This window comes from Osmia lignaria, chromosome 12 (genome assembly GCF_051020975.1).
Source record: "Osmia lignaria lignaria isolate PbOS001 chromosome 12, iyOsmLign1, whole genome shotgun sequence".
In the NCBI taxonomy this organism is placed as follows: domain Eukaryota; kingdom Metazoa; phylum Arthropoda; class Insecta; order Hymenoptera; family Megachilidae; genus Osmia; species Osmia lignaria.
In genome coordinates, this window is record NC_135043.1 from 10880953 (window position 1) to 10905552 (window position 24600).

Here is a 24600-nt window from a genome sequence, read left to right on the forward strand (position 1 = left end):
AATCAGTAACTACACAGATATAAGAAGACTGAATATGCTTTGTTCTCGAGGGGTCATGATTTTTCGGGGTTCCAGACATCCCCAGATGCAGTTTGGTCTAGAATATACATTCAGATGTTAATTTATTTATTTCAAAAAGAAGAAAAGAAAATAAAGACATATAGTTTAAATTCAATCTTTCTGCTAAATAAAACAATGGACTTAAATCAACTGATTGTTCATATTATTTATTAGTTCTAATCTGATCATTACAATATGATTTTCTGTAACTAAATTGAAATTACAATAATGCATAACTATAATACATTTCTCAAGTCATTTTGATGCATTCTTTTTAATGTCATCTTTTACTTGTTGTAATTTCTCTTTGAATGTATGTTTAGCGTTTTCTAAATGTTTAATATAATCGTCACGTTTAAAAGGTAAACCATGTGCCCTACCTCTAAGTAATAAATATGCTATAAATTGTGCAGATCTTCTAATAGGTTTAGAGTCTGCTAATTTGTTGATCAGTTGCTCGTTACGCATTAAATATGTAAACAATATACGAAAAAGACCCATATTTTTATAGCTTTTACTCCTTACAAAATAGGAGTAATCGGATTATAAAATAATCTGATAAATATTTATACTTTTGGAACTTCAAATGTGCACATATTACGGTATTTTAATAGAAGTTCTCGTTTAAGTCTGAGCTGTTTACGAAGAGTTTCAAGCTTTTGTAGCTGTTCTTCTTTACTGTATTCTATTCCTGGTAATCTTTTAATCTACAAAATATATAATAATCATTACTATAAGATTAAGCATTATTTATTTTGTGAAACCAATAGATTTTTACCTGAGCTCTTGCAGAATCTAATTTCTTTTGAAGTTCTAATATTTTATGACTTGTATCTTGGGACTCTTTAGCCTTCTGAGTAGTATCATGAGGATCTTTTTCAACACTAAAAATAAATACACACTATGTACATATAACACTTGCACAATGATGTTAAAAACTTAATTCAAAATAGATTTCATATATGCACTTTTATTTTGCATAAAATGCAATACTGACTAAGGTGCTTATGTACAAAAAGAAATAATCTAATTTCTAATATTTATATAAATTATAATTTGTATAAAAATTCTCTTACATAAAAGTTTAAAATACTATTGGTTGACATGCTTTCTAAAATTATAACAGTACAATATGTGCATTAAAAGTATTAAAGAATTGAAACGTATTAGAACATAAATAGAGGTTATGTACCGTTAAATTTTTATTTCGAAATAATTCATAGTTATATTTCAATAATGTAAATACTATAATTGTCAACCTATCAAAACGAACCTTCGAATTATTTCATATATAAGTGGCAGGATTTCAATATCCAAGTCGTCAACTGTAAATTGTGAACGCAAAGGAACTTCTTCTGACAATTCCGATTCCATTATATTTTAAAAAATAACATTGAACATGTATTTCTGAATACGTATGAAGAAAGTATGTACGATTACCATCGCCAATTGAAAACTACCTTAAACTAGTAATCTTTCAAATATAACTAACTTCACTACCTTAACTATTAACCAACTTCAGTCGTTCAATTCTTTCCCTGTTTGACGTTGGCGCAACGAGGTAATGTTTTTATTTAATAAGTATAATCATAAGCATCCAGAAATATATCAAGCATCCTTTCATTTTAAATTATTATTAAGTGTTAAATAGTCTTCTATGAACATTATTTTAATGTTTATGTAATATTTTGTTTATTAGTGACAGCTAAAAATGGGGCGCCGACCAGCTAGGTGGTATGTAACAACTTATGTATTTCTTAAATTTGACGAATATAGGAATAAATTTTAATAGATAAAGGAACAGATTTTTTTTCTTATTTAATATATTGTTATATTGTTTATAATATTTTGGAATATAATTTATTAGTAACATTTTAGGTTAGGAATTCTCGCATATTTTCTACATTTTCATTTCACATTAAAAATGATTCATTTCTTTTTATAGCTATCGTTATTGTAAGAACAAGCCTTACCCCAAATCAAGATTCTGTAGAGGTGTGCCCGATCCAAAGATACGTATTTTTGATCTTGGGAAGAAGAAAGCCTCTGTGGAAGATTTTCCACTATGTGTGCATTTAGTATCAGATGAATATGAACAGCTTAGTTCTGAAGCTCTAGAAGCAGGACGTATCTGTGCCAACAAATACATGGTAAAGAATGCTGGAAAAGATCAGTTTCATATTCGTATGAGACTACATCCATTCCATGTTATTCGTATCAACAAGATGTTGTCATGTGCTGGAGCTGATAGGTAGTATATCATTAAATTCCTATTATATTGAAAGAATTAAGTTTTTAAATGGGATTTCGTTTGTTTCCAAAGATTGCAAACAGGGATGAGAGGAGCTTTCGGTAAACCACAGGGAACTGTAGCTAGAGTACATATTGGACAACCTATTATGAGCGTTAGGTCATCAGATCGTCATAAGGCTGCCGTAGTCGAAGCTCTGCGTCGTGCTAAATTCAAGTTCCCTGGTCGTCAGAAAATTTATGTTTCAAAAAAGTGGGGGTTCACCAAGTATGACCGTGCCGAATACGAAGAATTGAAAGCGGCTGGCCGTCTCGCTCCGGATGGTTGCAATGTTAAATATTTACCTGAGCATGGACCTCTCGACGAATGGAAGAAGTTCAGAAAACTTCTTGCCTCTGCCTAAACGAGAAATAACCTTTGAAATTTTATTTCATTAAACTAATTGAAAAGACAAGGACGTGCGTTATTAATTTTATTTCATACTTTTTTCTTTTTACACATTAAGAGCACAAAAAAGATTAATTGTCAACTTATTAAAAACAAAATACCTCAAATATTGAGTATAGTATAAATAAAATAAAATGCTTGCTTATAAATTTTAAAATGAAGTCTGAATTTTAAGTTAACAAAACGATATGTTTTTTAATTTGCATTATCTACAATTTAAAATCATTTAAAAAAAAATCAAAAACTTTATATTATAAAAAATAAATGAATTAAATATACATTTTAGGACCAACATTACAAATAAGTATTTTTACATTTTTAATGAGAATGGCATGTGGTGTTGTTATCATTTTCATTTTCGGTGTTTTGAATTTCGTCATCAATGTCTATATCACACATTCCATGACCGTGGGTGTCAAGTGCTTCTGTACTGGTTGCTACATCCAATAAAGGAGACAGTTTTTCTGCCTCGCTATCTTCATCTTGCCCTTGCCCCTATAATACAAATTTATACATATAATTCGTTCAAAAAATAAGATAAGAAAATTAAACATTTAATAACAACAAATTACCTCATACATAGAAACAGGTTGTTTTTCATTAACAAGTCTAAGAGTATCCCGTGACCGTAATGCAACCTTTTCTCTTATATGTCCAGAAGTTTTCATTCTCATTGCTGGAGACCTACTGTAAAGATCTTTTTCTGATCCGGAATGTTCATATTTAGCTAAAAACACTGACATCCGAATTTCTGGAGTAGGACACGCTGTACCACTTGTCCTTGCAGATATGTCTGTTTCTTTTGTAGATACATGTTTTGATACTGGAGTACGTTCTACAGATCTTTTGAATAACATACATTAATATAAATAAAATCTTTAGAAATTTGATAAATGGCAATATCTTACCTATTTAATGCTTCAGCTGCTTGGATCGCACTAGCCGTATCTGTGTCAGGTGTCTCTGGAGATTCTGGTGCAAGAGCAGCAGTCCTTGGAATGTATGGACCATTTAAAGCTTCTATTAATGATACAGCTTCATATCCTGCTGGAATATTTTCACAGCTTCCCTAAATATTAAACAATTCAATAATGAACTATTCCCAAATATGGTGTTTATTCACGAGTGAATTTAAAGAAAAATTACTTGCAGATATTGACCTCTGGTAATGGTGGATTTGATATGATAGATCCAGTCGCTTTTTGAAGTGCTTTAATTTGAAGGAGAGCTCTAAAAGGAGCACGACATATAGGACAATTGTTTGCTTGATATCTGAGAGAATTTGCACAATTATTGCATAGACATAAATGTCTACATGGTAATATTAAAGTATCTCGTACATCACACATACAAATGACACATTCTGATCCATTATCATCAGTGTCTTCGTCGCTACCTTGTTGCTAAAAAACAAATTAGTGTTAAACAAATATAAAAATTGAATTATACAGTTTTACTTCATACTTTTGCATTCTCAGCATTCTTATTTTCAATGCCATAGATTTCTTGAAGTAAATAACAAAGACCATCAACGTATAGCTTTTGCTTAAGAGCTTTTAATACATAGGTTCCATCTGAATGTTTTTCAACAACTGCAATTGTTGTGTGAGATTGTTTTGGTTCATCTGAGCCTTCTTCTGCTACACAATGGATTGCTATTGGTATTATCTGAAAATAATTGTAGTGAATCATAAAATCTAACTTAGAATATATAGATATTAAAAACGTACATACTTCTCTATCAGCATTATATGTTAAATCTTCTTCATTATATATTGTTGGATCAAATATGTGTGATGTCTGAGAGAATAATTGATTTGCACCCTTTTTGTAATAATATGTTTCAGAATTTATAGAAGGATCCCTTGGAATGTAACTGTAAATAAATTGATCTTCATTGTTTAATATTGTACATAATATATCAAATTCTTATAACATATTTTACATACGTAACTCCCTTTGTTGTAACTTCTTCAGTGCAAAAATAATATATTGTTATTGCACATCTTACATCACAATCAAATGTAAATTCAATATTGTAACGACTTGGTTTCTTATCGATATCACTATCTCCATAGTGTTTCACACTATGACATTGAGGTGAATTGGCAGTTTGATCAACATTACGAACTAATCTCAATGATTCTCTTCTTATATTTACTAAACTTTTCAATGTTTTAGTAGGATCATTGGCTTGCGGTGGAGGATATGGAAACTAAATCAAAATAATATATTTTTACACATGGTACAAAATTATATACATATAAAATTGTAACATATCTTACAGGTGTTGGTCGACTTCCTAAGAAATTCAAGTCAGCATTTTCTCCAAACAGATATGCTTCAGGTTGAGGGGTATCAAACCTTTCACCACCCATTATAAAATGACTGCCAAAATAACTTCCTAGTAAATAAAATCTATTAAACGAGATATTTAGACAAATATTTTAATGAATAACATGCTCTTTAATTTTATGTATTTTAATATTTTATAAAACCATTTATAAATTAACAAAAACAAACCAGAACGAGGTGGATATTTATATGCATGATTTGAAACGATATCAACTTCTTCCACACCAGCATTTTGTCGACTTGTCAGCGATCCCATTGCTTAATTGTATTAAAAACGATTGTATAAATTACTGTTATAAAATAGATCTTAATGGTATATACAATTAACCATATAGTTCCTCTTTTTCTTATAAATTAATAAATTACGAATGATCAACATAAGCCACAACCATTAGTAAACAAAATTCTTTTGCTAATTATAATTTTGATACACAATGTGTCTATTTGACACATACCCATGTATGTACAGTTCTTTGTAAAACTTATAGACACACGTATGAACCTCTCAGTTTATCCAATCTTATCAATGTGCTTATTTATCTATTTTTATTAACACATTTATTATAAATAATATTTGGATATACCTTATTTAGAAAGGAGTGAAATTTTGTATTTGTATATTGATAATAAATTATTTAGTATTACAATAAATTATTTAAACTTGTAGTGGATTTACATATATGTTTCTCAGACTGCTTAAATGAAACGCGCTATTTCAAATACTGTGCTAGTTGACGTTGACGTTTAGTAACGCGTAAGCATCATTATCATTAGTGGTTTATAATTATGAGTTTTAACGATACATGATTTTAATATATAAATTGTAATAAATAAAATTATTGAAATCTATGAAAAGTGATAAGAAAACAGTGGAGTGTAGAATGAATGATGTGATAATAATTGGCAGTAACTTTCGGGTGCAAAGTTTTTAACAAAATGTGGTTAAAGTAATCACTAATATGAATTACATATATATTTTTACTATATACAATCTAAGAATTCGTTTAGTGTAAATGATTTTTTAATCATCATGAAATTCAATGAGAAAGAACTTGCAGAAGCAAGCAGTGGTCCTGCCGATCTTGAAGGTCGTTTAAATCATAAACGAGCTCACAAGTCAGGTTAGTTTAGGCCACTTCTTTAATTTATATTTAATAACTTATTAATTGTAACGTTTCTATTTATTTCTTATATGTAAAAATGACGTATTTAATCATTTAACAAATCGTTAAATACATTTAATAATAATTATCGCAAATTAGGTTTCCTAATGTCTATTGTTTTGCTTTTCAGGATTTAAAGAGAAATGGTTTAAGTTAAGATGCAATTTATTATTTTACTTTAATATTAACGAATTAGGACAGATCGACAGAAGACAACCAGCAGGTGTAATTATATTAGAAAATTATAGCATTAACACCGATGCTGCATCTGAAGGAGTATTTGCATTTAGTATAGCATTTCGAGATGAACACGAGAAGAGACACGTTTTAAGTGGCCGTTCAGAATCTCAAGTGGAACAGTGGGTTAATGCGCTTAAGCAAGCAAGTTATGAACATTGGAGATCTCGTTTAATAATGCTTCAAGAAAAGTTGTGTAAGAAAACAGGGAAAGATCCTTTGCTTATGTATCCAAGAAATCAGGGAATAATTAGAGATGAAGCTTGGGACTCTGCGCCAACTTTCCGATCTCATGTACGTTCCTTTACTACGTCAGTTGTAACGACAACTGCATTAAATACAGTAACGAAAGAAATGAATTTAATTGAATTTTAAATTAAGTAATGTCCTTTTAATAATATTCTTATGATATATTTCAAAAACTAAATAATATTCAAGTATATAAAAATTGCATACAAATAAAATGAAAAAATGTAGATTTGCAGAATAAAACACAAATTACTGCAAAAAAAGATGGTAAGTCTACTTTGTTTGATGCAGCTAATATATAACTTGTATTATTTTTATGTGTAGAATTAATAACTCTATAACACTTTATATTAGTATTATTAAAGTGATGCGAACGTATTGAATATTATTTATAAAGAAAATCAAATTTTATGTATATTATTTTAATGAAATTTTAAATTTAATTAACATATATTATAAGATCATGATGAAAATAACTTTTAAATAATTTGTATCACAAGAAAAAACATGAGCAATTATTAGACTTGCTTATATTCTCTACCTCATACAAATTTTTACTAATGAAAGTATGTTTGTAATATTCCAATAAAGAAAACATATTTTTCCACGTAATATGTGTAAGATAACTTTTGTTTTAAAATAATCTAACCAATAATAAATAGAGAAAATGAATGGATTGGTACTATTGTTTCTAACCACGTGTAACAAAAAATGTCCACGCGTTAATAAAGAGGCCGCCACTGTAGTAATGATTGTTTAACCTAACATATATAATTTAAGTTGTCTGAATGGTTGTAACGATTTTGTAGCTACTGAATTACTAGTATAATTTAACTTTAAACACTTCATAAAATAAATCATTAATTGAAGTAAACATAAAATAAAATAATGAATCGATTCATAGCATTTTGTATCTTGATTTGTGGAATTTCTGGAGTTCTCAGTGAAACTTGTCAAAAACCTGAGGTTGTTGCATCTGCATATGTTACAGAAGATGCTACAATTCTGACACATGTTGCATTTACAACACAGTTTGTGCTTAAATGTAGTAATGGTGTGAAGGGTATTACATTGTATGCTGAAGTTGATGGCAAATCATTACCTGCTGCTAGATTAAGTTCTGATAACAAATACCAGGTATTAAATACAATTACATATAGTAAAGTTTATACAAAAATTAAGTTCGTACAAAAATGGTCCAGCTTTAATTACAATTAATAATAATTTTATAGGTTTCTTGGACAGAAGAGATAAAGAAAGCACGTTCTGGAGATTATGAGATAAAATTATACGACGAAGAAAGATATGCAGCCATACGTAAAGCATATAGAAATGGAGAAGATCCAAGCAGTGTGAAACCTTTAGCTGTAGTAGTACTTAATAATCCAGGCATTTATTTAGGACCTTGGGTTAATTCTGAACTTCTTGCTGCACTTTTAGCAGCTTTAGTGTCTTATTCTGCTTTCTCTTCCAAGTTCAAACTCCTTGCTTGAATATTTGTTTTATAAATAATAAATGTTTTATTAAGAAATTATTATGTAAATTAAATATTACTAAATCAAATCATTAAAAGTAATATTATTTTACTGTCATTTTCTAATTTAATAATTAAATATTGTTGAATCAAATTTATATTTCCTAATATTATGTAATATCTACAATATCATATACAAAATATTTATAAAATATACGAAAATTTTCTAAATAAAATATATTTGAAGCTTAATACAGTTCAGTAGAAGGTGGATTACCAAAAAAGTATTCCCAAGATGGTGGATATTTAACATCATTAATGGCACTGTCATTTAATAGATTTAGCCATTTGTTTAAACCTTTATATAATAATAGTGCATCAGAAACATTATTTCCTTCAGAACAATAACAATACAATATTGTGCAAACAATGTCCTCTGATTTCAAATGTTCATAGAGATTACTTGCAAAACCTCCACCAGGGATGCGACTACATTCTGCAGATTCTATTGAAGTTCCTTTTACATGCTGTTTCCAAGCAAGACTTTCAAGAAGCTGTTCATTGTTTAATAAAGAAACATCTGAAGTTAGATATCTCAAGGTAGAATCTATTCCATTAGCACACTCATAGTCATAACTGCTAGTTAAAACTATTACCTGTAAAAATATTCCTTTATTAATATTAAGGTGAGCAAAACAGTAACTAATATGTCTTTTGATTATTATACCTTGCTGATTTTTCTGTTTTGAACAAATTGTGCTAATTCTTCAAAAAAGTCATTTGAGTTATCAACATAGGGTGAACGTAATTGTAAACATATTATTTTACAAGATGTTGCAAGGTAAAAGTCAGCAGCAGTGCAAATAGAACTAGAATCTTTATTATAAGGATCAAGACCAGAAATTGGAAGAAACATAGAATTCCACATACTTCCAGTCTTGCACAGATTCAGATTGTATATTAATAAATCAATGGATAATTGTCCAACATTTCCAACACCCACTGATGGAAGTATTAAGATGTAATCTTCAAGATTAATTTCCTTTGGTATTTTTATCATTTCTGTTTTTTAAATTCCTGTTAAATTAATAACTTCATTACTTGGTTTATAAATTAGAAATATATACATATACGTACAGAAAATTTAAATAAATCAACACTGAATGTAAGGTTATGTTGCCTTTTTTAAAATTCACAAGTCATCATACTGATATAATTATTGAAGATTTTCGTTCAAGCAATTACAGTTTTATATAGCTACATACAGTTTGTATTGAATATTTCATGAATTCAAATTTGTACAATCTTATAACATTAGTTACAATTATATAGGTATTCAAAATTTTTCTATGTATGTATGTATGTATATGTACATACATACATATTCTTAAAGAGTAAAGTTGGTACTTCTGCTTCTGCAATTTTCAATAATTCTATATCAAACATTTTGATAAAATATAATTATTTATATGGGAGAATAAAATATTTATATGGATAGATCATTTTCTAATAATGTAATTTCTTGCATTCTAATTGGGGAAGGACGATCGGTATTAAAACACAATTTGTTACCGACCGTGCACAGCGACGTGTGACGTCACACATCACCGCCCCGTGATGCCTTTCGGGAAATAGCGCCGCCATCTTGAGTGGCATGGCCCAGCTAGACAGTGCGCCCTGAGCGGAGACATGCAATTTATCGTGAAAACATTGAACGTCTCAAGAATCACGGATTCCTGTGAAACATAGCAAATTTTTGGTGCTTTGCACCTCTATTAGGATGGAGGCGGTTAAGGCATTTAACGCGGAGGTAAGCTGATTTACCTTCGACTCTTTTTCTAGCCCGCCGACTCTCCCTCTTTTTTTCTCGTTTTTCTTCTTCTCTTTTTCTTTCCTTTCTTCCGTTTAAAGTCAAAAGTGACACAATTGAAAAACATACTCCCAGAGACAATAGTCTTTTCGATGTCTCTGATGCTCAATGTTTGAGGAATTCAGTGATTTTTGTGTTCGAAGAATCCTTTGATTTCTAGTCTGTGTGAGAGAGAGGGAAAGTCTTACTACATGTAAGAAAGAGGGAGAACAGTGAAAGAACCTTTACTATGATTTAAGGAGTTTATGATGTAAACTTAATGATTATTATTATTATTGTTTAAGTTTTTGTAATCTACACAGTGGAAAAGAATGATAAATATCTACATTTATTTATTTCTATGGTGCTATTGAAAGAGGCGAAGAAGAGAAACAAACATGACATATTAGATAAAATTTATACAATGCCAAGTTATTACATCAAAAACTTGTTAAATTTGTTTTATCTGTTAATTATTATTTTTACATATATATATACATATCATTCATTATATTTATACATTACTCTGTTTTATTGGTTATAAATTGAAACAGTAATAACATTTAAGTGAAATGTTTTTATAAATGATTTTAATTGTATTCTTATTGTTTTTAGCTATCAGCTCTGTACGATGTCAAACCGCCAATTTCCAAGGCTAAAATGAACTCTTTAACTAGGGGTGCAATTAAGGCAATCAAATTCTATAAACATGTTGTGCAAAGTGTTGAGAAATTCATTCAAAAGGTAATTTATTAAATTGAGTAATAATGATTTTATGTTACAAATAATGATTAATGTATATTGTTTACATGTTGCAGTGTAAACCAGAGTACAAAGTGCCTGGATTGTACGTTATAGATTCAATTGTACGCCAATCCAGACATCAGTTTGGAGTGGAGAAAGATGTTTTTGCTCCACGTTTTGCCAAGAACATGCAAACCACCTTCTTAAATCTTTTAAAGTGTCCTCAGGAGGATAAAAGCAAAGTGATAAGGGTTTTAAATCTTTGGCAAAAGAATGCAGTTTTTCCTTCTGAGGTTATACAACCTCTGTTTGATCTTGCAGACCCAAATCATCCAATACATAAGGAACAGGCAGTTAATTCTAATGGTAAAAGTTGATCATTTTAATTGATCAGTTTTATGTATGAATACAAAGCTACTTGTTCTCTGAAAATTATAGGTACACTAAATGTTCCTTCAACGAATAACGCAAGTAATACTGCAAGTGCAGTAAAAACTCCGCCTTTAAGTGCAAAGAATGCAGTGAAAGATCAAAAGTTATTTTCTTCTGCAAAGCCAATCGATCCTGCTTGGCTTGCACAAACAAAAATGGAAACAGCGAATATAGTTAACGCCAATAAACTTTTAGTAAGTTTTAGTTTTATAATTATTGACTTCGGCAATTTATGTAACTACATGCTGGTATGGAATTTTAAGTTTTCCTTTTTTTTTTTTTTAGGGGCAATCGAATTCAACTCAAGTGGATGCTTCTTTTCTCGACCAACTACAACATTTACAGCAATTATTATTAAAAAAACAGGAATCAGCGAGTGAACAAAAGAGTTCTGTAAAATTTGATAAGAAACTTTTAGATTTTGATTATGGGGAGGAAGAAGACGATGATGTTGTTGTTGCTAATTCGCCAACAACAACAACAACATCTAATACTGGTCAACATAATACAGTCTCTGCTGGAAATAGTTTGGAAAGTCTTGGACTTCTTTTAACAAATCCAGAGGTATTTTATAAAATATTGTAACATTTCAGTATATATATATGAATTCTTTCTTCTAATTTCAATATAAAAGAAGTTAATAATTGAATTAATAATAGGTTTTAAGACAACTTCAAACGTTGCAACAAACAATGCAAGGAAGTGCTTCTTCGTCGCAACATGAAATGGAAGAGAAAATGCGAAAATTGCAGCAAATGAAGCAACAAGAGGAGGAATTTGATAAGCACTTAGCTCAAACTGTTCCTGTAAGTTGCTATCATGAAAAGGAAACACTATTTGTTACTCAAAATCGAATAAATTTTTTTTTTTAGAATTTACCATTTGCATCAGAATGCGAATTAAAACCTTCAGACATATTAAAACCAAATCAACAAAACGCGTATATAACAAATGTAAGTAGCGGAGTGATTCAAGACATGAGTCAACCGCCTCCTGGTTATCCACCGGCTCTACCGTATGTCTCTCAACCTTTGTCAAATATTAGGCAGATCAATCAGCAGATGCATCAAAATCAAAAAAGTCCGCTTCTCGATGAACGAACAGATACACAAGATTACTCTGGGTTAATATTTTTTCGTTCTTACTTTAATATAATTCTACTGAGTGTTAAAACTAATTTTAAATAAATTACTGCATATAGAAATGGTGCAAGACGAGATAGTAGCAGCGTAGAAATTGTAAATTGTGATAATACAAGGTCACAAAGTAGATCGCCTGATCGGTACAGACATCATAGTCGATCTAGATCACCTCGACATAGAGACAGAGACAGAGATAGGGACCGGGATCGGGATCGGGACAGGGATAGAAAATCTCGGTCAAGAAGTAGATCCAGAAGAAGAAGGTAATTTCACATATGTATTATGTGTGGTTAATTGTAGGTTTATTTTTAAAAGGTGCGGCAAAATGTTTAAATTTGAAATCAGCAGCAAATTAATTTGTACATCTAGTAATATGCAGAGCATAAAAATGAATATTTTTAATGTATATTGTTTTATTATATTTATAGGTCTCGTTCGCGAGATAGGGGACGTGAGAGAAAACGTGAAGATAGCCGAGAAAAAATGACTGAGGAGGAACGAGAAAAAGAAAGAGAAAGACGTAAAAGAGGATTACCTCCGATTATGAGAGACAAATTAAGCGGTAATTTATACATTTTTAATTAACAAATTGCTTATTGATTGTTATTATATGTTTTGTTTTTGCAGTTTGTAGTACTACACTTTGGGTAGGTCATTTATCCAAGTTGGTACACCAAGAAGAGCTTTCGGATACTTTTGGAGAATTTGGCGATATTGTCAGTATAGATCTGATTTCACCTAGAGGTTGTGCATTTATATGCATGAATAGAAGGCAAGATGCATATAGAGCTCTTACTAAACTTAAAAATCATAAAATGCAAGGAAAAGCAATTACTGTAAGTTGTTTGAATTATAGATAATATTTAATCAACTTCAGATTAATATTTCATTTTTTATTCATTAACCGATTCTAGTAACTAGAATCAAGTTAATTTTTATAAATGGAAAATGATCAATTTCAGTTAGCCTGGGCACCAGGAAAAGGAGTAAAGGGGAAAGAATGGAAAGATTATTGGGAAGTTGAATTAGGAGTTAGTTATATTCCTTGGAATAAATTACTTAACGTTACTGATCAGGATTTAGAATTACTTGAAGAAGGAGGTATGATTGATGAGGATACGCTGCCACCTAATTTAAAAGGTAAATGAAAGAAACCATTTCAGATGTAATAAATTAATTCTCATTTAAAACATGCTTCTAATGTATTTTCGTTTAATTTTCAGGTAAATTAAAGCATTCCGGGACAAATGCAGACGTGCTTCAGCAACAGTTGCAGTTACAGCAGCAAGCTTTAGTTGCAGCTGCTGCACTTCCGAGTTTGACAGACAGTATCGTGAACGTAATGCAACCTTCGACTAGCACTCAACAACAACAATCTCAGCAACAAAATCAACAGCAAGGTCAACAGCAGCAACAAGTTATTGATACAAGTCAACCACCGCCAATTAGACCCCCTACATCCGCTGCACTTTTACCACCACCAAATACACAGTTACAAATGATGCCACCTGCTTTCACGATGCCAGGAGTTCCTCGTAAGTAATTATCTGAAATGTGTATCCTTCCTTAATGATAAATTAGAAAATAAATCTAGCAAATTATTGTTTAATACTTAGGGATGATTGGACCAATGGGATTACCAATGGCACACAGTTTAATGCCCAACGTTCCAATAGGCGTGCCTCCACCAAATATGCAAAGTTTATTAGGCCCTCCAGGAATGATGCAGACTATGTTAACACCTCCAGTTAATTCTCCGTTTGGTGCAGGTGTCGGTGTTGGGTTATTAACGCAAATTCCTTTACCTGCACCAGCTGCGCCTTCCGATAAACCTAATTCTACTGGTATACATATAATTAAATAAAAATAAAATTTTCTAAAAATAGGAAAGATGTTCATAGTATACAAATATTTCAGGTATGCCACATAATGTTCCTCCAATAGGAGTTCCCCCACCGACGACGGAAACAGGAATGCCAAATCTGCCAATGTTACGTCAACCTTATGGTGTAGGACCTTCTGCTTCTTTACAAATGCAACTATCTCAGCAACAACATTCTGCAGACGATATGGATGTAGAAATGGAGGACGCGATGCCACAGATATCAAATGGAGCCAAAAATAAGAACAATTTAACCGAGCAACAATTGTCACAAAATGAAGAGAGAACAGAGTCTGATCAATTAGAGGTAAATATATATATATATATATATATATATATATATTAATTAAATACTGTAATATTATTCAAAATGTTACATTTAAAATTTTAAATAATTTTAACAGCAACAGCATCGAGACTACAAAGAAAGAGAAAGAGAGCGTGAAAACAGAGAAAGAAGAGAGAGAGAAACGCACTTGTCTCATAGAGATAGAGAAAATGATTCTAGAATGGATCGTGGGAGAGAAAGGGGCAGAGGAAGAGACAGAGGACGTGATCGCAGAAGAGATCTCAGAGATAGAGACAGAGATGACAGAAGAGAAAGAGAGAACAGAGAAAATCGAGAAGGAAATTCTCAAACTCAAAATCTAAATCTTCAGGTAATCTTCAAAAATCATTACATTATTTTGATTAATTCTTTAGTATTAGTTAGTAAATCGTTAGTAAAAATATTAAATATTATATTTATATTATTTTTAGGAAAATGAATCTACTCCAAAAAAAGATGGTAAACCGAGCTTAGCCGAACGTCTGCGTCAGTTGGCCGATGGCACGCTTCCATTAGAAGATCGGGTCGACCGAATGATTCCCCGCAATCGACAAGATCGGGATAGATCTGATAGAAATTTCGAAGATACTCGGTCGGCGCGTGGAGAGCCTCTTTCTTCTCTGATGGATTTACCAAAGTTTGGTTTACCGCAAGAGAGAGCTGATTTCTCGGCTCGGCCTTCAGATTTCCGTAATCCTCAAGATCCAAGAGAGTTTCAGCAACAAAGAGATAGGCCAAATTTTGGCAGAGGTCATAGAGGATCACAGATTCACGAAGAATATATTGATGTACCGAGGCTACAAGGAGGGATATATCAAGAGGAATTTGATAATAGGATACATGGCCAACAGAGAGTGGAAGAGTTTGGTAGGCTTGGACCACCCAGGGAACAGAGGTAAACAAAATTGTGTATATATGTATAATAATAACCTTTCGTTCATAATTTTTTCAATTCTGAATAAAGAAACGCTTTGATGGTAATAATAACCAAATGTTCTACAATTTCAGAAACTTATTTAAAGCAAAAATTGTAATATTAGATAATACTCGTAATGTTTTAGATAATACCCGCTGAAGGAATTGTGATATAATGTGGATGTAATAGTGAATACATATCAACTTACATTCTAATACTTTGTTAATTCAAACTGTTTAATCAGTTGTTATTATTTGTCAAAGGGAGGAATTTGACAGGTCTGAAATACGAGGAAGAAGACCATTGGATGATCGAGATCGTTTCGAGTTTGAGATCAGAAGAGATGGCTTTGATCCACGATTGCCAGAAGGTTTTGATCCAAGGGGACACCTTGATCGGAGTGATTTTGAACCTAGAAGACGAGAATTCTTTGGAATTGATCCTATCTTTGGGATGCCACCTATAATGGGACCCAGAGGTCCAAGACCTGGACATCCTGATGGATTTGGACCACGTCCAGCTCCTCTAGGAGCTCGTGGTCCAGGTAAGAATAATTCTTTATTTTCTGAAGGATCTTTGTAAAATAATATTGTAACAATTCTTTTAAATTTCTTTTAAATTTTAACCTTATAATATTAATTTAAAACAAGATAAAATTTTTGATGCAAGATAAAATTAGATAGTATAATAAACATTTGTTTCGTAGGTCCTCTAATGTTTCATCCACGAGGTTTAGGACCTCGTCCTCTGCGACCTGGCATGAGACCTTTCGGCCCTCGTGGACCACCTTTTGATCCACGAGAACCGGACGCCTTTTTCAGACCTCCTTTCGATGATATTCGTCCTCATATCAGACCACCATTCGGCCCTATGGGTCCACCTTCGATCGTTCCTCCAGAAACTGCCGCTCCTTGGAGGAATCAAGAACTCCCGCCTTCTACTTGGTCTTCTGATTCCGAGAATCATTCGCAAAGAGATAAAAAAGGTGGTAAACATATGAACAACCAAAATGCGGATAGAGAAAATCGAAACCGAGGGCGTAAATCCAGATGGACTAACGTGAGCCCATCTGGAGAAGAAACAGAGGAAACGAAGGAACAAGAATCAACTTCCTTAAAAGAGGAACTACAAAAAGAAGAACCTGTTAATGAAGGAGAAGTGGTTGCAAAAGAAGAAGAAGAAGAAGAAGAAGAAGAAGAGGAAGAGGAAGAGGAGGAGGAGGAGGAGGAGGAAGAAGAAGTTGTGAAAGAAGAAATGATTAAAGATGAAGTTAAAGATATTAAAGCAGAAGAAGTTATTCCCACTGAGAACCAGCAACAAGATTTGGAGGAAACGGTTGAAGAAAAGAAAGAAAGCGAGGATATAAAGAAGGAAGAGGAGGATCGCAGGGATTCTTAGACCAAAGTAAAGAGCAATTTTTTCTTTAACATTTTTTCTTACTCTGTGGAGTGGTGTGAGGGAGAATTCGTTGCTTCATATTCAGTTGGGGTCAGTTTGGAAAAATTTGTTTTAGAAAATGAAACACTGAATTTTAGAATAATTATGTTTGATTATTATGGTGCTAAAGTAGTATGTTTTAAAAATAAATTTTTGTAATATTTGCAAGGCTAATATAATTTATTAGAAATAAATTTTAAATGCAATAAAAAAATTATAGTAAATGAACATTAATTAAAGTATGTAAAAAAAGAAATTTTAACGCCAAATAAAAATATATCTTTTATATTATTTAGGAAATGTGAGATATATTATTTATAAAACAAAAAGATTTCTTTAATTCAGTGTTTCGAATATAGAAAAAAGGCATTGGTTCCGTGAGCACCTTTTAATACGTAAAGCGCTAATTTGTGAATACTAAACTCGTGACCCGTGGACACATCCAAGTGACGACTTATTTATTGAATTGTAAATACTTTTTGTATTTTCGTAGTGAACAAACATACAATATATCTGGTTTAAATATATACATTTAATTACTTTTTATATTATTGAAGATACAAGAAAATCGACATCGGATTGAAAGTATATTAGTATTTTCCAATTATTAATTTAAAAAATTTTAACACTACTATATGGTATATGAACCTTTACAGCTTATTTAAATGTATGCTCATAATTTTTAACCAGTTAAACTACTCTGTTATTTAAACTAAAATATTTGCAATGGTAATTCAGTTCCATTATTGTTTTATATGAAAATCTTTCTTGTATCCCCAATATCCAGAACAACAATTAAATGTATATATATAAATAGATCATAATGTATAGATAGATGAATCTTAACAGTAGAATCTTGATTAACCATGTACGTTTAAAAGTTTCAAGTATTTTCATACGAACATTTTCATTGATTAAACATTATTCCTTAAAATTGTGTATATGCTATAGGTAAATCTAGGTTGAAATTTTTATATGAAACAAAAGATAATTTAATGATCGTATTGCTTAAATTGTAAATATTCAATTTTCAATAGTGTATTGAGTTTTTTGTTTGTTATAAGAGTAATTAAACATTTGATCAATAGAAAATGTCAACTACTAAAATACTTAAGCATTACTTCGGATAAGCAAGATTCTATCGCCATAAATATTTAAATAGATAGAGAGAGAGATTATATACATACATATATGTATATATATATATATATGGATATATATGTTGTATGTATTGAGTATGAGACAATGTGCACGTGTGTATACGTAGATGTCTGTGTAAGGATGTACATGAGAGAACACAAAAGTAAAATAAAGAGCGAAAATATATATAGCGCCGATGTTCGGCGTTGCTCAATCAAACGAACGAAAAATAAATATTTTCTATATAACGTCTCTCTTCGTAAGCAAAATTATAGCCTTTCATTCCGCTTGGCTCCCAGAATTATCTTCACGTCTGTTTTTATTTTTTTTTAAAGTTAAGTCCAAACATCGATAGAAATTCACTGTTTTCAAAGATTTTGTCTGGGAGTCTCCATAGAAAAACTAAGAACACTAATTGTTAATTCTATTCATCAGCGTTCGTACGAATGATTTGTATCATATCTTTAATTTTATCTATTTTTTGTGCCGTCATTATTCAATCATACTGGTTTATGAAAAAAATTCCAGACAAAAGTTGCGTAGTTTAAATACTGAAATAGTTGACAGCAAACAATTGCAATACAATTTTATTGTATTTTATTCAATCACTACCTATAATCATAGGTACTATACAATTTTTTATTACATATTCTCTATATATTTTGTTTAGAAATTGAAAGATTACAGCCATTCAAAACGATCACTAATTATTATTTAACATTAAGTATAATTTTGGTATTAATTTAAATTTTCTCTTTCGTTTAATTGATGTACCATCGATATTCTAGCATCTTGTTCAGTTTAATTTATTTAACTATGCAATTTTTATCTGAAAAATTTTTTCTCCGAATATCGTATAACGTGTCAAGTTCACAGAAGTCGGATAACTCTGTAGATAGAGACTAATATAATTGCACTTGCAACAAAGAAAAAGACGTTAAAACAAAACAGATGTTTCAAACGATATTCGGAACGGAATGAAATCTTTTCAGAACAGCTTTAGATATTTGTTCAGTACTCGTACTCGTGTGTTCACATGCGTGAGTCTCTCTCTCTCTGTCGCCACGACGATGGAACACCAGCCACCAGGTCGCTTGCGCTCAAACTGAGTGACAAGTGCAAGGTACTGTTGTGTTTATAACTCATTATATTTATATATACATATATATATATATATATATATTCATATGTATATGATTGAATGCTATTTTCTTTCCTGGACGAACTTACATATTGATTGAAATGAGCTATTATACATATAAAGAATTTAAAAGCAAATCAAATTGTTGGAATTAATGTTTATTTTAATACAACAATAGATTTTTCTTTTCAATTAAGGAACAATCAAAAATTAGTTTACTCAGATTTGCTGGTGAATTCTTATTAAGTGTTTAATTAATATTTTGTCATTCATAGTTCATTTTTTGAATGACACTAATTTCAAGTTAGTCGCATGATTAATAGTGATGCATCTGTAAATTAAATTTTTATAATCAATGTGCAATAACAAAGTGTAGCATCAATAATTGCACATAAGTAATATTACTAAACGATCAAACTTATTGGTCGACCAAAAGTAGAATAAAACTAGAAATATTCTATCACATTTCATAATAGAATACTATATTTTTTTGTTTATGTTCAATGTTATCAATTTTCAACGATATTAAATGCATAATTTTGATTAAACTAATGATGAATTTTTTATTTTAATTCGAACTAAATAAAGTGGTAGAAGATATTTAAGATTGTAACATAAATTCAAGTTCGTCCAGAATGAAATAATTTTTTCTACCGAATTATCATATGATAAATTTCATAAAGCATTAGACAACTGATGACGTAGGAAATTTAAATTAGTATAAAGTTCCCGCGCACCACTCCGGAACAGAGTTTGAAAAAATATATTTTTATTTCAAAAAATAGCTTTGACGAAAATAAAAAGTATATAACTAATTTGTTTACATAAACGAGTAGCTAGTTTATGTAAATGTATTTCTATGCACCATTGACGAACAATAACAGGATAAAGTATGAAAATTTAAATTTGATTATTTTCCGTTTGCATGTTAATACAAATATCATTTTTAAAATCATTCAATTAAATATCAAATTATTTCTCTGTGTGTTATACAGTATCATTGTTATTATTTTTTTTTAATTATATAATATAGTGCATTTCGTAACCTGTTATTGACGTTGATTTGATCAGTGAAAATACTATAATACGCACATGCGCGAAGTTTTGTGGTAATGTGAGGGTTTTAAAAATTCTGCATATATACAATAACCTCGAATTTTCACGTGTCTATGTATAGAAACATCTAATTGTAAGCATTGAACATTTACAAGTGGTCCAATGTAGAAAATACTTTGTAAAATTTAGTATATTTGAAAAATGAGAAATGTACAATACAGATTGAATGATTATTGTATTTTATAATCACTGGTTGTACTATCATTAAGCTAATGGGTTAGAAGTATATATATAATTATTTAACTTAGCAGTGATTAACAATTTGGATGCTTTCTGCTATTCATAAATGAAAATTTAAAAAAAAAACTTATACGTATTTGCAAGATGTAAAAAATTATAAAACAATATATTATAAATTAGTCCAGTATAGTTTTGGTTCTATTTAACAATTTCCATCTAATAGAATCTTTCACTTGTTTATTATACATACATATATATACATATTTAATGATAACTGTTAGAAATTATGAAATTTTACAATCTATATGTAATATACATATACATATTTTACATGAGCAAAATTGATAACCGTTATTAAACAAAAAGAATGAATGTTTTCCTCGGTTATATTCATAAATGTAATAGCAAAGATACGTTAATTTAAAAAAAGAACGATACGCGACGTGTTAAGTAATATCCATGAATTTTCTACTGGTATATCAATTTTTATATAATAACCTTCACAAATTTTTTTTTTTAAATTGCTTAAGTTATATTGCAATTTTCAGCTAAATATTTTTTAATATTCTGTTTCAGGCACGTTACATCTTGGAATGACAAACGGATCTATTGCGTGATTTTTCCTCAATTCTATGTATTTATTGTAAACATGAGCATTTTAATAAAATTGCGATATAAATGTACATTAACAAAATGGATGTCATGTTAAATTGAGCTTAATTTTTTTGTATATATTTAAATTCTTTTGTTAATTGTAACAATTAGAATTTTTTGTAATGTTCTAGTTACTTAAATTTCTAGTTTATGTAAAAATATTCTGTTTTGAGTGGTTTTAAAATCTTACATTTTACAAATTGTACATTTTTATTAGTTATCAACATTTTTATAAGTATAGTATATAATACAATATTAAACGTTAATAGCTTTTTAAAAATTCTAAATCTAAATGAAGATCATATAATTCTAGTTCAATTAAACTTTAATAGAATTTATATATACGTATTGTTTTATTATTGTAAAAATACATCTAACGTAACAATGTTTATAAAATATTTTACAAATACCTTAGAATTTAAATAAACTAATAGAAATTCTATATTAACAAAATTAGTATTACTTATTTTAAATTGAAGAAGTAAAATGCATGTTTCTTTGTGTTACAACAAATGATAATACGTTTTATTTTATATATTAACCCAATTAATTCTAGATGAAACACTAGCAAATCTAAGTATGAAAATATTTTACAATACATGTAACAATATTGAATTAAATGAAAATAATTTTGTATACAAAATATCACGTAGTAAATTCTTAATTTATTTTTAAATTAAAATGCATATATACGTACTTTTGCAGATTTCACTTGTTACATATTATAAACAAGATATATTTAAAACTGCGATCATTATTTTCTTTTTATATATATATATATCTAAAATAAAACATTATCAATAATATTCATTATTATATAGTATTAAAATAATCTATGAAATCATTATTTGACATTATTCTGGAAATTTTATTTAAGACTTTGAAGTATAATTCTTTCTATTATAGTATAATTTTGAAATAAACTGATATTTTTTCGAACAAATCTACTTTTTTTAAATAACTATTTTAAGATTCTAAGCACTAACTTAATATAAAAAATCATATTAATTATAAAGTACAATACCATGGTAACGGTACAAAATACAATACAAAATTTAAATACTAATTTTATAATTAATCTTCTTTATCCATAGCTTCGAGTCTTTCGAGAATGGAAGGATGGTTGTGATGCCAACCAGAAAATAATTTGTCATAAAGAGGATAACCCAAATTATCTACTTCAAGCTTAATCAATGAGCTTTTCAGTGCCCCACCATGTCCTACAATCTTTGCGAATCTGTCTGCTTCGAATTCAAATCTTCTTGCAACTACTACTGATAAGAAGTTCAACAGCTAAAAAAATATTAAAGTTAATCATAAGTCCTATTTCTTAAATCAATTAAAGATTATAGTTTATAGCAATTCAAAAATATCCATTTTGATTAAACTTACTATATTTAAGGGTATCAAAATATACATGGTGACGATGATGAGTCCTATAAATATAGGCTGAGAATCCATAAACCCGAAAGCACGGTACATAGGTTCATAATTCAGAAGTTTTGCATAGAGGAAGAGATTAAGCATGAAACTCATCTACAAGAAATATAATTTTAAAAATTAGAAAAAAGTATACGATACAATAAATGAAATGTAAGTTAAAAATCTACCAAGCCAAGTACAAATCCTTTTAACGTATGGTTATATTTCCAATGTCCTAATTCATGTGCTAATACTGCCAATACTTCATCCGTTTCACATCCTTTTATTTCCGTTTCACCTTCCGGTGGTTTGTAATACTCTTTCACCAAAGTATCAAACAAAACAATTCTCTTGTGCTTATAAAATCCATAAAGATACGCATTACTATGCGATGATCTCTTCGATTTATTGACAAGAAATATTTTGTAAAGTGGATAATTAATAGACGCTGCTAATGCTTCAATTTTCTTTTTCAGATCTCCCTCCGGAAGCGGTGTATACGTGTCAAACAGTGGAGCGATTACTTCTGGATAGAGAATCATCATAAATACACTAACAATAATTAAAAAGATCCAAACATAAAAGAAGAAGTAATCTCCTCCGTTCTTTATGATCCATATTATGGCACAGAGTATAGGTTCTGTGATTACTTCTCGAATAACAAACATAAGAAGCCGATCTTTGATAAATAATGCTGGTGTCTGAAATTAATAACAAAAATTTAGTAACAAAATATGATTTGAACAGTGGAGTGGAAGTTGTATTAGTATACCTCTTTATTAAAACCATGTTTCTGTTCCACAACAAATGTAGAGTAGATTTTCAAGGGTAAAAATATTATGTCATGAAGAACATTTATCAGGAACATACACACAACGCTTACAAGGTATTCATTTTTTTCATTAAAACCAAAATATTTCACTAGATCAATACTCCATGACCAGAAATAATAATACCCAAAAGTCAATAGAAAAGCCTAGAAATATTTAAATATTTATCGCTATATATTAAATAAATCAGTCAAAATTTCATACCGTAGTAAAGAGTTCTGAATAAAACTCTTTAAAATCACTGAAGTTTAATTTATCTAAATAATAACTGCGTGATTTATCATAAACATCCTTTGTCATTATCTTCTCAACGGACTGAGGTAATTCAACCAAACGTGTTACCAAAGCTTTCTAAAATGAAAATAATGTTAATATCATGCTTATTTTATTACATACGATACTATGTTTAAAACATAAATAAATGAATTATATTTCATATGTTCTGAAATTAAATACACTTAAAAAAAATCACGATATCGTCTTGATTATTAAAATAAAAGAATATTACGAATAGTAATTTGTAAAATAGAAAAAGCTTCCATACCAGATACAAAATTTTTAGGTTATAATTTACCTGACGGTAGCTTAGGTAATATACCCAGAGAAATAATAGCCATATTACTGTCAAAATTCCATAAAGTAAATTTTCTTCAACTAATTTTACAAAAGTAGTCATTACTTTTGTCTTTAATCAAGTTACAAATCTCAATGCGGTATTATACCGGGATTATTAGATCGAAGAAAGGTTAAGTTATAGATATACATACATACAAGTACTACCAACATATTTATTAGTTCCACATGGTTTCGCTTGTCATTTCTTTATTTTATACAAATCAGCCTTTATAATGAATTTATTATTATTTTTTGTTACAATTGCATAATATTAAAATTAATTGTTCACGATGAAAAAATGTTATAAAATTTAATGCATTTTATCACAGTATCAAATTTAAATGAACTAAAAATCTATAATATGTGTTGAAAATTATTAAAGGCGATTTGTAAATTCTACCTAGTAAGTAACTATATATTTGATCATGAAATATCACTATAAAAGAAATCAGTTTGAAAATCTGTCTGAAGTTTTACGATGAATAGCAGCAGCACAGTTGTCAAAAGCAGTGTGGGACGTGGGACTGTGTGTCTCA

The 24600-nt window shown here is 29.8% G+C and overlaps 8 protein-coding genes across 11 annotated transcripts; 4 read left to right on the forward strand and 4 right to left on the reverse strand.

The window, feature by feature from the left end:
• Positions 1–486: 486 nt before the first annotated feature.
• Positions 487–1490, reverse strand: MED9 (mediator complex subunit 9). Its single transcript, XM_034336981.2, has 3 exons — positions 1334–1490; positions 839–944; positions 487–767 (listed from the first exon to the last, which is right to left on the reverse strand). Exons 1-3 carry the CDS (start codon positions 1432–1434, stop codon positions 627–629), a joined length of 348 nt encoding a protein of 115 aa, XP_034192872.2. The 5' UTR covers positions 1435–1490; the 3' UTR covers positions 487–626.
• Positions 1491–1498: 8 nt separating this feature from the next.
• On the forward strand, positions 1499–2765 carry RpL10 (ribosomal protein L10). The gene is made up of 4 exons (XM_034336972.2): positions 1499–1621; positions 1760–1794; positions 2006–2311; positions 2384–2765. Exons 2-4 carry the CDS (start codon positions 1772–1774, stop codon positions 2712–2714), a joined length of 660 nt encoding a protein of 219 aa, XP_034192863.1. The 5' UTR covers positions 1499–1621; positions 1760–1771; the 3' UTR covers positions 2715–2765.
• Mrgn1 (Mahogunin ring finger 1) lies at positions 2135–7322 on the reverse strand. Of its 3 annotated transcripts, none has more exons than XM_034336962.2 (10): positions 7304–7322; positions 5282–5371; positions 5044–5162; positions 4708–4973; positions 4493–4634; positions 4223–4426; positions 3919–4161; positions 3667–3827; positions 3331–3601; positions 2135–3253 (listed from the first exon to the last, which is right to left on the reverse strand). In XM_034336962.2, the coding sequence occupies exons 2-10, from the start codon at positions 5367–5369 to the stop codon at positions 3077–3079; spliced, it is 1671 nt and encodes a 556-aa protein (XP_034192853.1). In that variant the 5' UTR covers positions 5370–5371; positions 7304–7322; the 3' UTR covers positions 2135–3076. The 3 variants fall into 3 exon arrangements, with proteins under 3 accessions (XP_034192853.1, XP_076547502.1, XP_034192854.1); XM_076691387.1 differs by lacking the exon at positions 7304–7322 and adding an exon at positions 5698–5716; XM_034336963.2 differs by lacking the exon at positions 7304–7322 and having other exon boundaries at positions 5044–5176; positions 5282–5561.
• LOC117610053 (pleckstrin homology domain-containing family J member 1) lies at positions 5856–7263 on the forward strand. The gene is made up of 2 exons (XM_034336977.2): positions 5856–6234; positions 6407–7263. The coding sequence occupies exons 1-2, from the start codon at positions 6144–6146 to the stop codon at positions 6886–6888; spliced, it is 573 nt and encodes a 190-aa protein (XP_034192868.1). The 5' UTR covers positions 5856–6143; the 3' UTR covers positions 6889–7263.
• A 173-nt stretch (positions 7323–7495) lies between the features above and the next one.
• On the forward strand, positions 7496–9313 carry Tapdelta (Translocon-associated protein delta). Its single transcript, XM_034336978.2, has 2 exons — positions 7496–7899; positions 7995–9313. Exons 1-2 carry the CDS (start codon positions 7651–7653, stop codon positions 8253–8255), a joined length of 510 nt encoding a protein of 169 aa, XP_034192869.1. The 5' UTR covers positions 7496–7650; the 3' UTR covers positions 8256–9313.
• On the reverse strand, positions 8485–9589 carry LOC117610047 (proteasome assembly chaperone 2). The gene is made up of 3 exons (XM_076691393.1): positions 9374–9589; positions 8964–9298; positions 8485–8892 (listed from the first exon to the last, which is right to left on the reverse strand). Exons 2-3 carry the CDS (start codon positions 9294–9296, stop codon positions 8485–8487), a joined length of 741 nt encoding a protein of 246 aa, XP_076547508.1. The 5' UTR covers positions 9297–9298; positions 9374–9589.
• A 272-nt stretch (positions 9590–9861) lies between these two features.
• Isha (Insulator su(Hw) mRNA adaptor) lies at positions 9862–21352 on the forward strand. 2 transcript variants are annotated; one of them, XM_034336943.2, is made up of 19 exons: positions 9862–10046; positions 10701–10829; positions 10904–11195; positions 11268–11455; positions 11547–11825; positions 11921–12067; positions 12134–12384; positions 12463–12666; positions 12832–12965; positions 13031–13239; positions 13366–13543; positions 13627–13938; positions 14020–14247; positions 14321–14592; positions 14690–14944; positions 15045–15508; positions 15793–16073; positions 16236–16933; positions 21120–21352. In XM_034336943.2, exons 1-18 carry the CDS (start codon positions 10017–10019, stop codon positions 16925–16927), a joined length of 4545 nt encoding a protein of 1514 aa, XP_034192834.2. In that variant the 5' UTR covers positions 9862–10016; the 3' UTR covers positions 16928–16933; positions 21120–21352. The 2 variants fall into 2 exon arrangements, with proteins under 2 accessions (XP_034192834.2, XP_034192833.2); XM_034336942.2 differs by lacking the exon at positions 21120–21352 and having other exon boundaries at positions 16236–18358.
• Positions 21353–22044: 692 nt separating this feature from the next.
• On the reverse strand, positions 22045–24217 carry LOC117609968 (CAAX prenyl protease 1 homolog). The gene is made up of 6 exons (XM_034336768.2): positions 24024–24217; positions 23654–23800; positions 23392–23595; positions 22808–23320; positions 22590–22733; positions 22045–22490 (listed from the first exon to the last, which is right to left on the reverse strand). The coding sequence occupies exons 1-6, from the start codon at positions 24123–24125 to the stop codon at positions 22272–22274; spliced, it is 1329 nt and encodes a 442-aa protein (XP_034192659.1). The 5' UTR covers positions 24126–24217; the 3' UTR covers positions 22045–22271.
• Positions 24218–24600: the final 383 nt, after the last annotated feature.

Bases quoted from the DNA above. Each gene is read 5' to 3' on its own strand.
- MED9 (XM_034336981.2), bottom strand. From the start codon at position 1,434: ATGGAATCGGAATTGTCAGAAGAAGTTCCTTTGCGTTCACAATTTACA. The intron at 945-1,333 runs GTTCGTTTTGAT...ATTTATTTTTAG, and splicing joins ATATATGAAATAATTCGAAG to TGTTGAAAAAGATCCTCATG. The intron at 768-838 runs GTAAAAATCTAT...TATATTTTGTAG, and splicing joins TAGATTCTGCAAGAGCTCAG to ATTAAAAGATTACCAGGAAT.
- RpL10 (XM_034336972.2), top strand. From the start codon at position 1,772: ATGGGGCGCCGACCAGCTAGGTG. The intron at 1,795-2,005 runs GTATGTAACAAC...TTCTTTTTATAG, and splicing joins GGGCGCCGACCAGCTAGGTG to CTATCGTTATTGTAAGAACA. The intron at 2,312-2,383 runs GTAGTATATCAT...TTGTTTCCAAAG, and splicing joins TCATGTGCTGGAGCTGATAG to ATTGCAAACAGGGATGAGAG.
- Mrgn1 (XM_034336962.2), bottom strand. From the start codon at position 5,369: ATGGGATCGCTGACAAGTCGACAAAATGCTGGTGTGGAAGAAGTTGAT. The intron at 4,974-5,043 runs GTAAGATATGTT...ATTTTGATTTAG, and splicing joins TAGGAAGTCGACCAACACCT to TTTCCATATCCTCCACCGCA. The intron at 3,254-3,330 runs GTAATTTGTTGT...TTTGTATTATAG, and splicing joins AACCTGTTTCTATGTATGAG to GGGCAAGGGCAAGATGAAGA.
- LOC117610053 (XM_034336977.2), top strand. From the start codon at position 6,144: ATGAAATTCAATGAGAAAGAACTTGCAGAAGCAAGCAGTGGTCCTGCC. The intron at 6,235-6,406 runs GTTAGTTTAGGC...TTTGCTTTTCAG, and splicing joins TAAACGAGCTCACAAGTCAG to GATTTAAAGAGAAATGGTTT.
- Tapdelta (XM_034336978.2), top strand. From the start codon at position 7,651: ATGAATCGATTCATAGCATTTTGTATCTTGATTTGTGGAATTTCTGGA. The intron at 7,900-7,994 runs GTATTAAATACA...ATAATTTTATAG, and splicing joins GTTCTGATAACAAATACCAG to GTTTCTTGGACAGAAGAGAT.
- LOC117610047 (XM_076691393.1), bottom strand. From the start codon at position 9,296: ATGATAAAAATACCAAAGGAAATTAATCTTGAAGATTACATCTTAATA. The intron at 8,893-8,963 runs GTATAATAATCA...ATATTTTTACAG, and splicing joins AAAACAGAAAAATCAGCAAG to GTAATAGTTTTAACTAGCAG.
- Isha (XM_034336943.2), top strand. From the start codon at position 10,017: ATGGAGGCGGTTAAGGCATTTAACGCGGAG. The intron at 10,047-10,700 runs GTAAGCTGATTT...TATTGTTTTTAG, and splicing joins TTAAGGCATTTAACGCGGAG to CTATCAGCTCTGTACGATGT. The intron at 11,196-11,267 runs GTAAAAGTTGAT...TGAAAATTATAG, and splicing joins ACAGGCAGTTAATTCTAATG to GTACACTAAATGTTCCTTCA.
- LOC117609968 (XM_034336768.2), bottom strand. From the start codon at position 24,125: ATGACTACTTTTGTAAAATTAGTTGAAGAAAATTTACTTTATGGAATT. The intron at 23,596-23,653 runs GTATGAAATTTT...AAATATTTCTAG, and splicing joins ATTCAGAACTCTTTACTACG to GCTTTTCTATTGACTTTTGG. The intron at 22,491-22,589 runs GTAAGTTTAATC...ATATTTTTTTAG, and splicing joins TTTTGATACCCTTAAATATA to CTGTTGAACTTCTTATCAGT.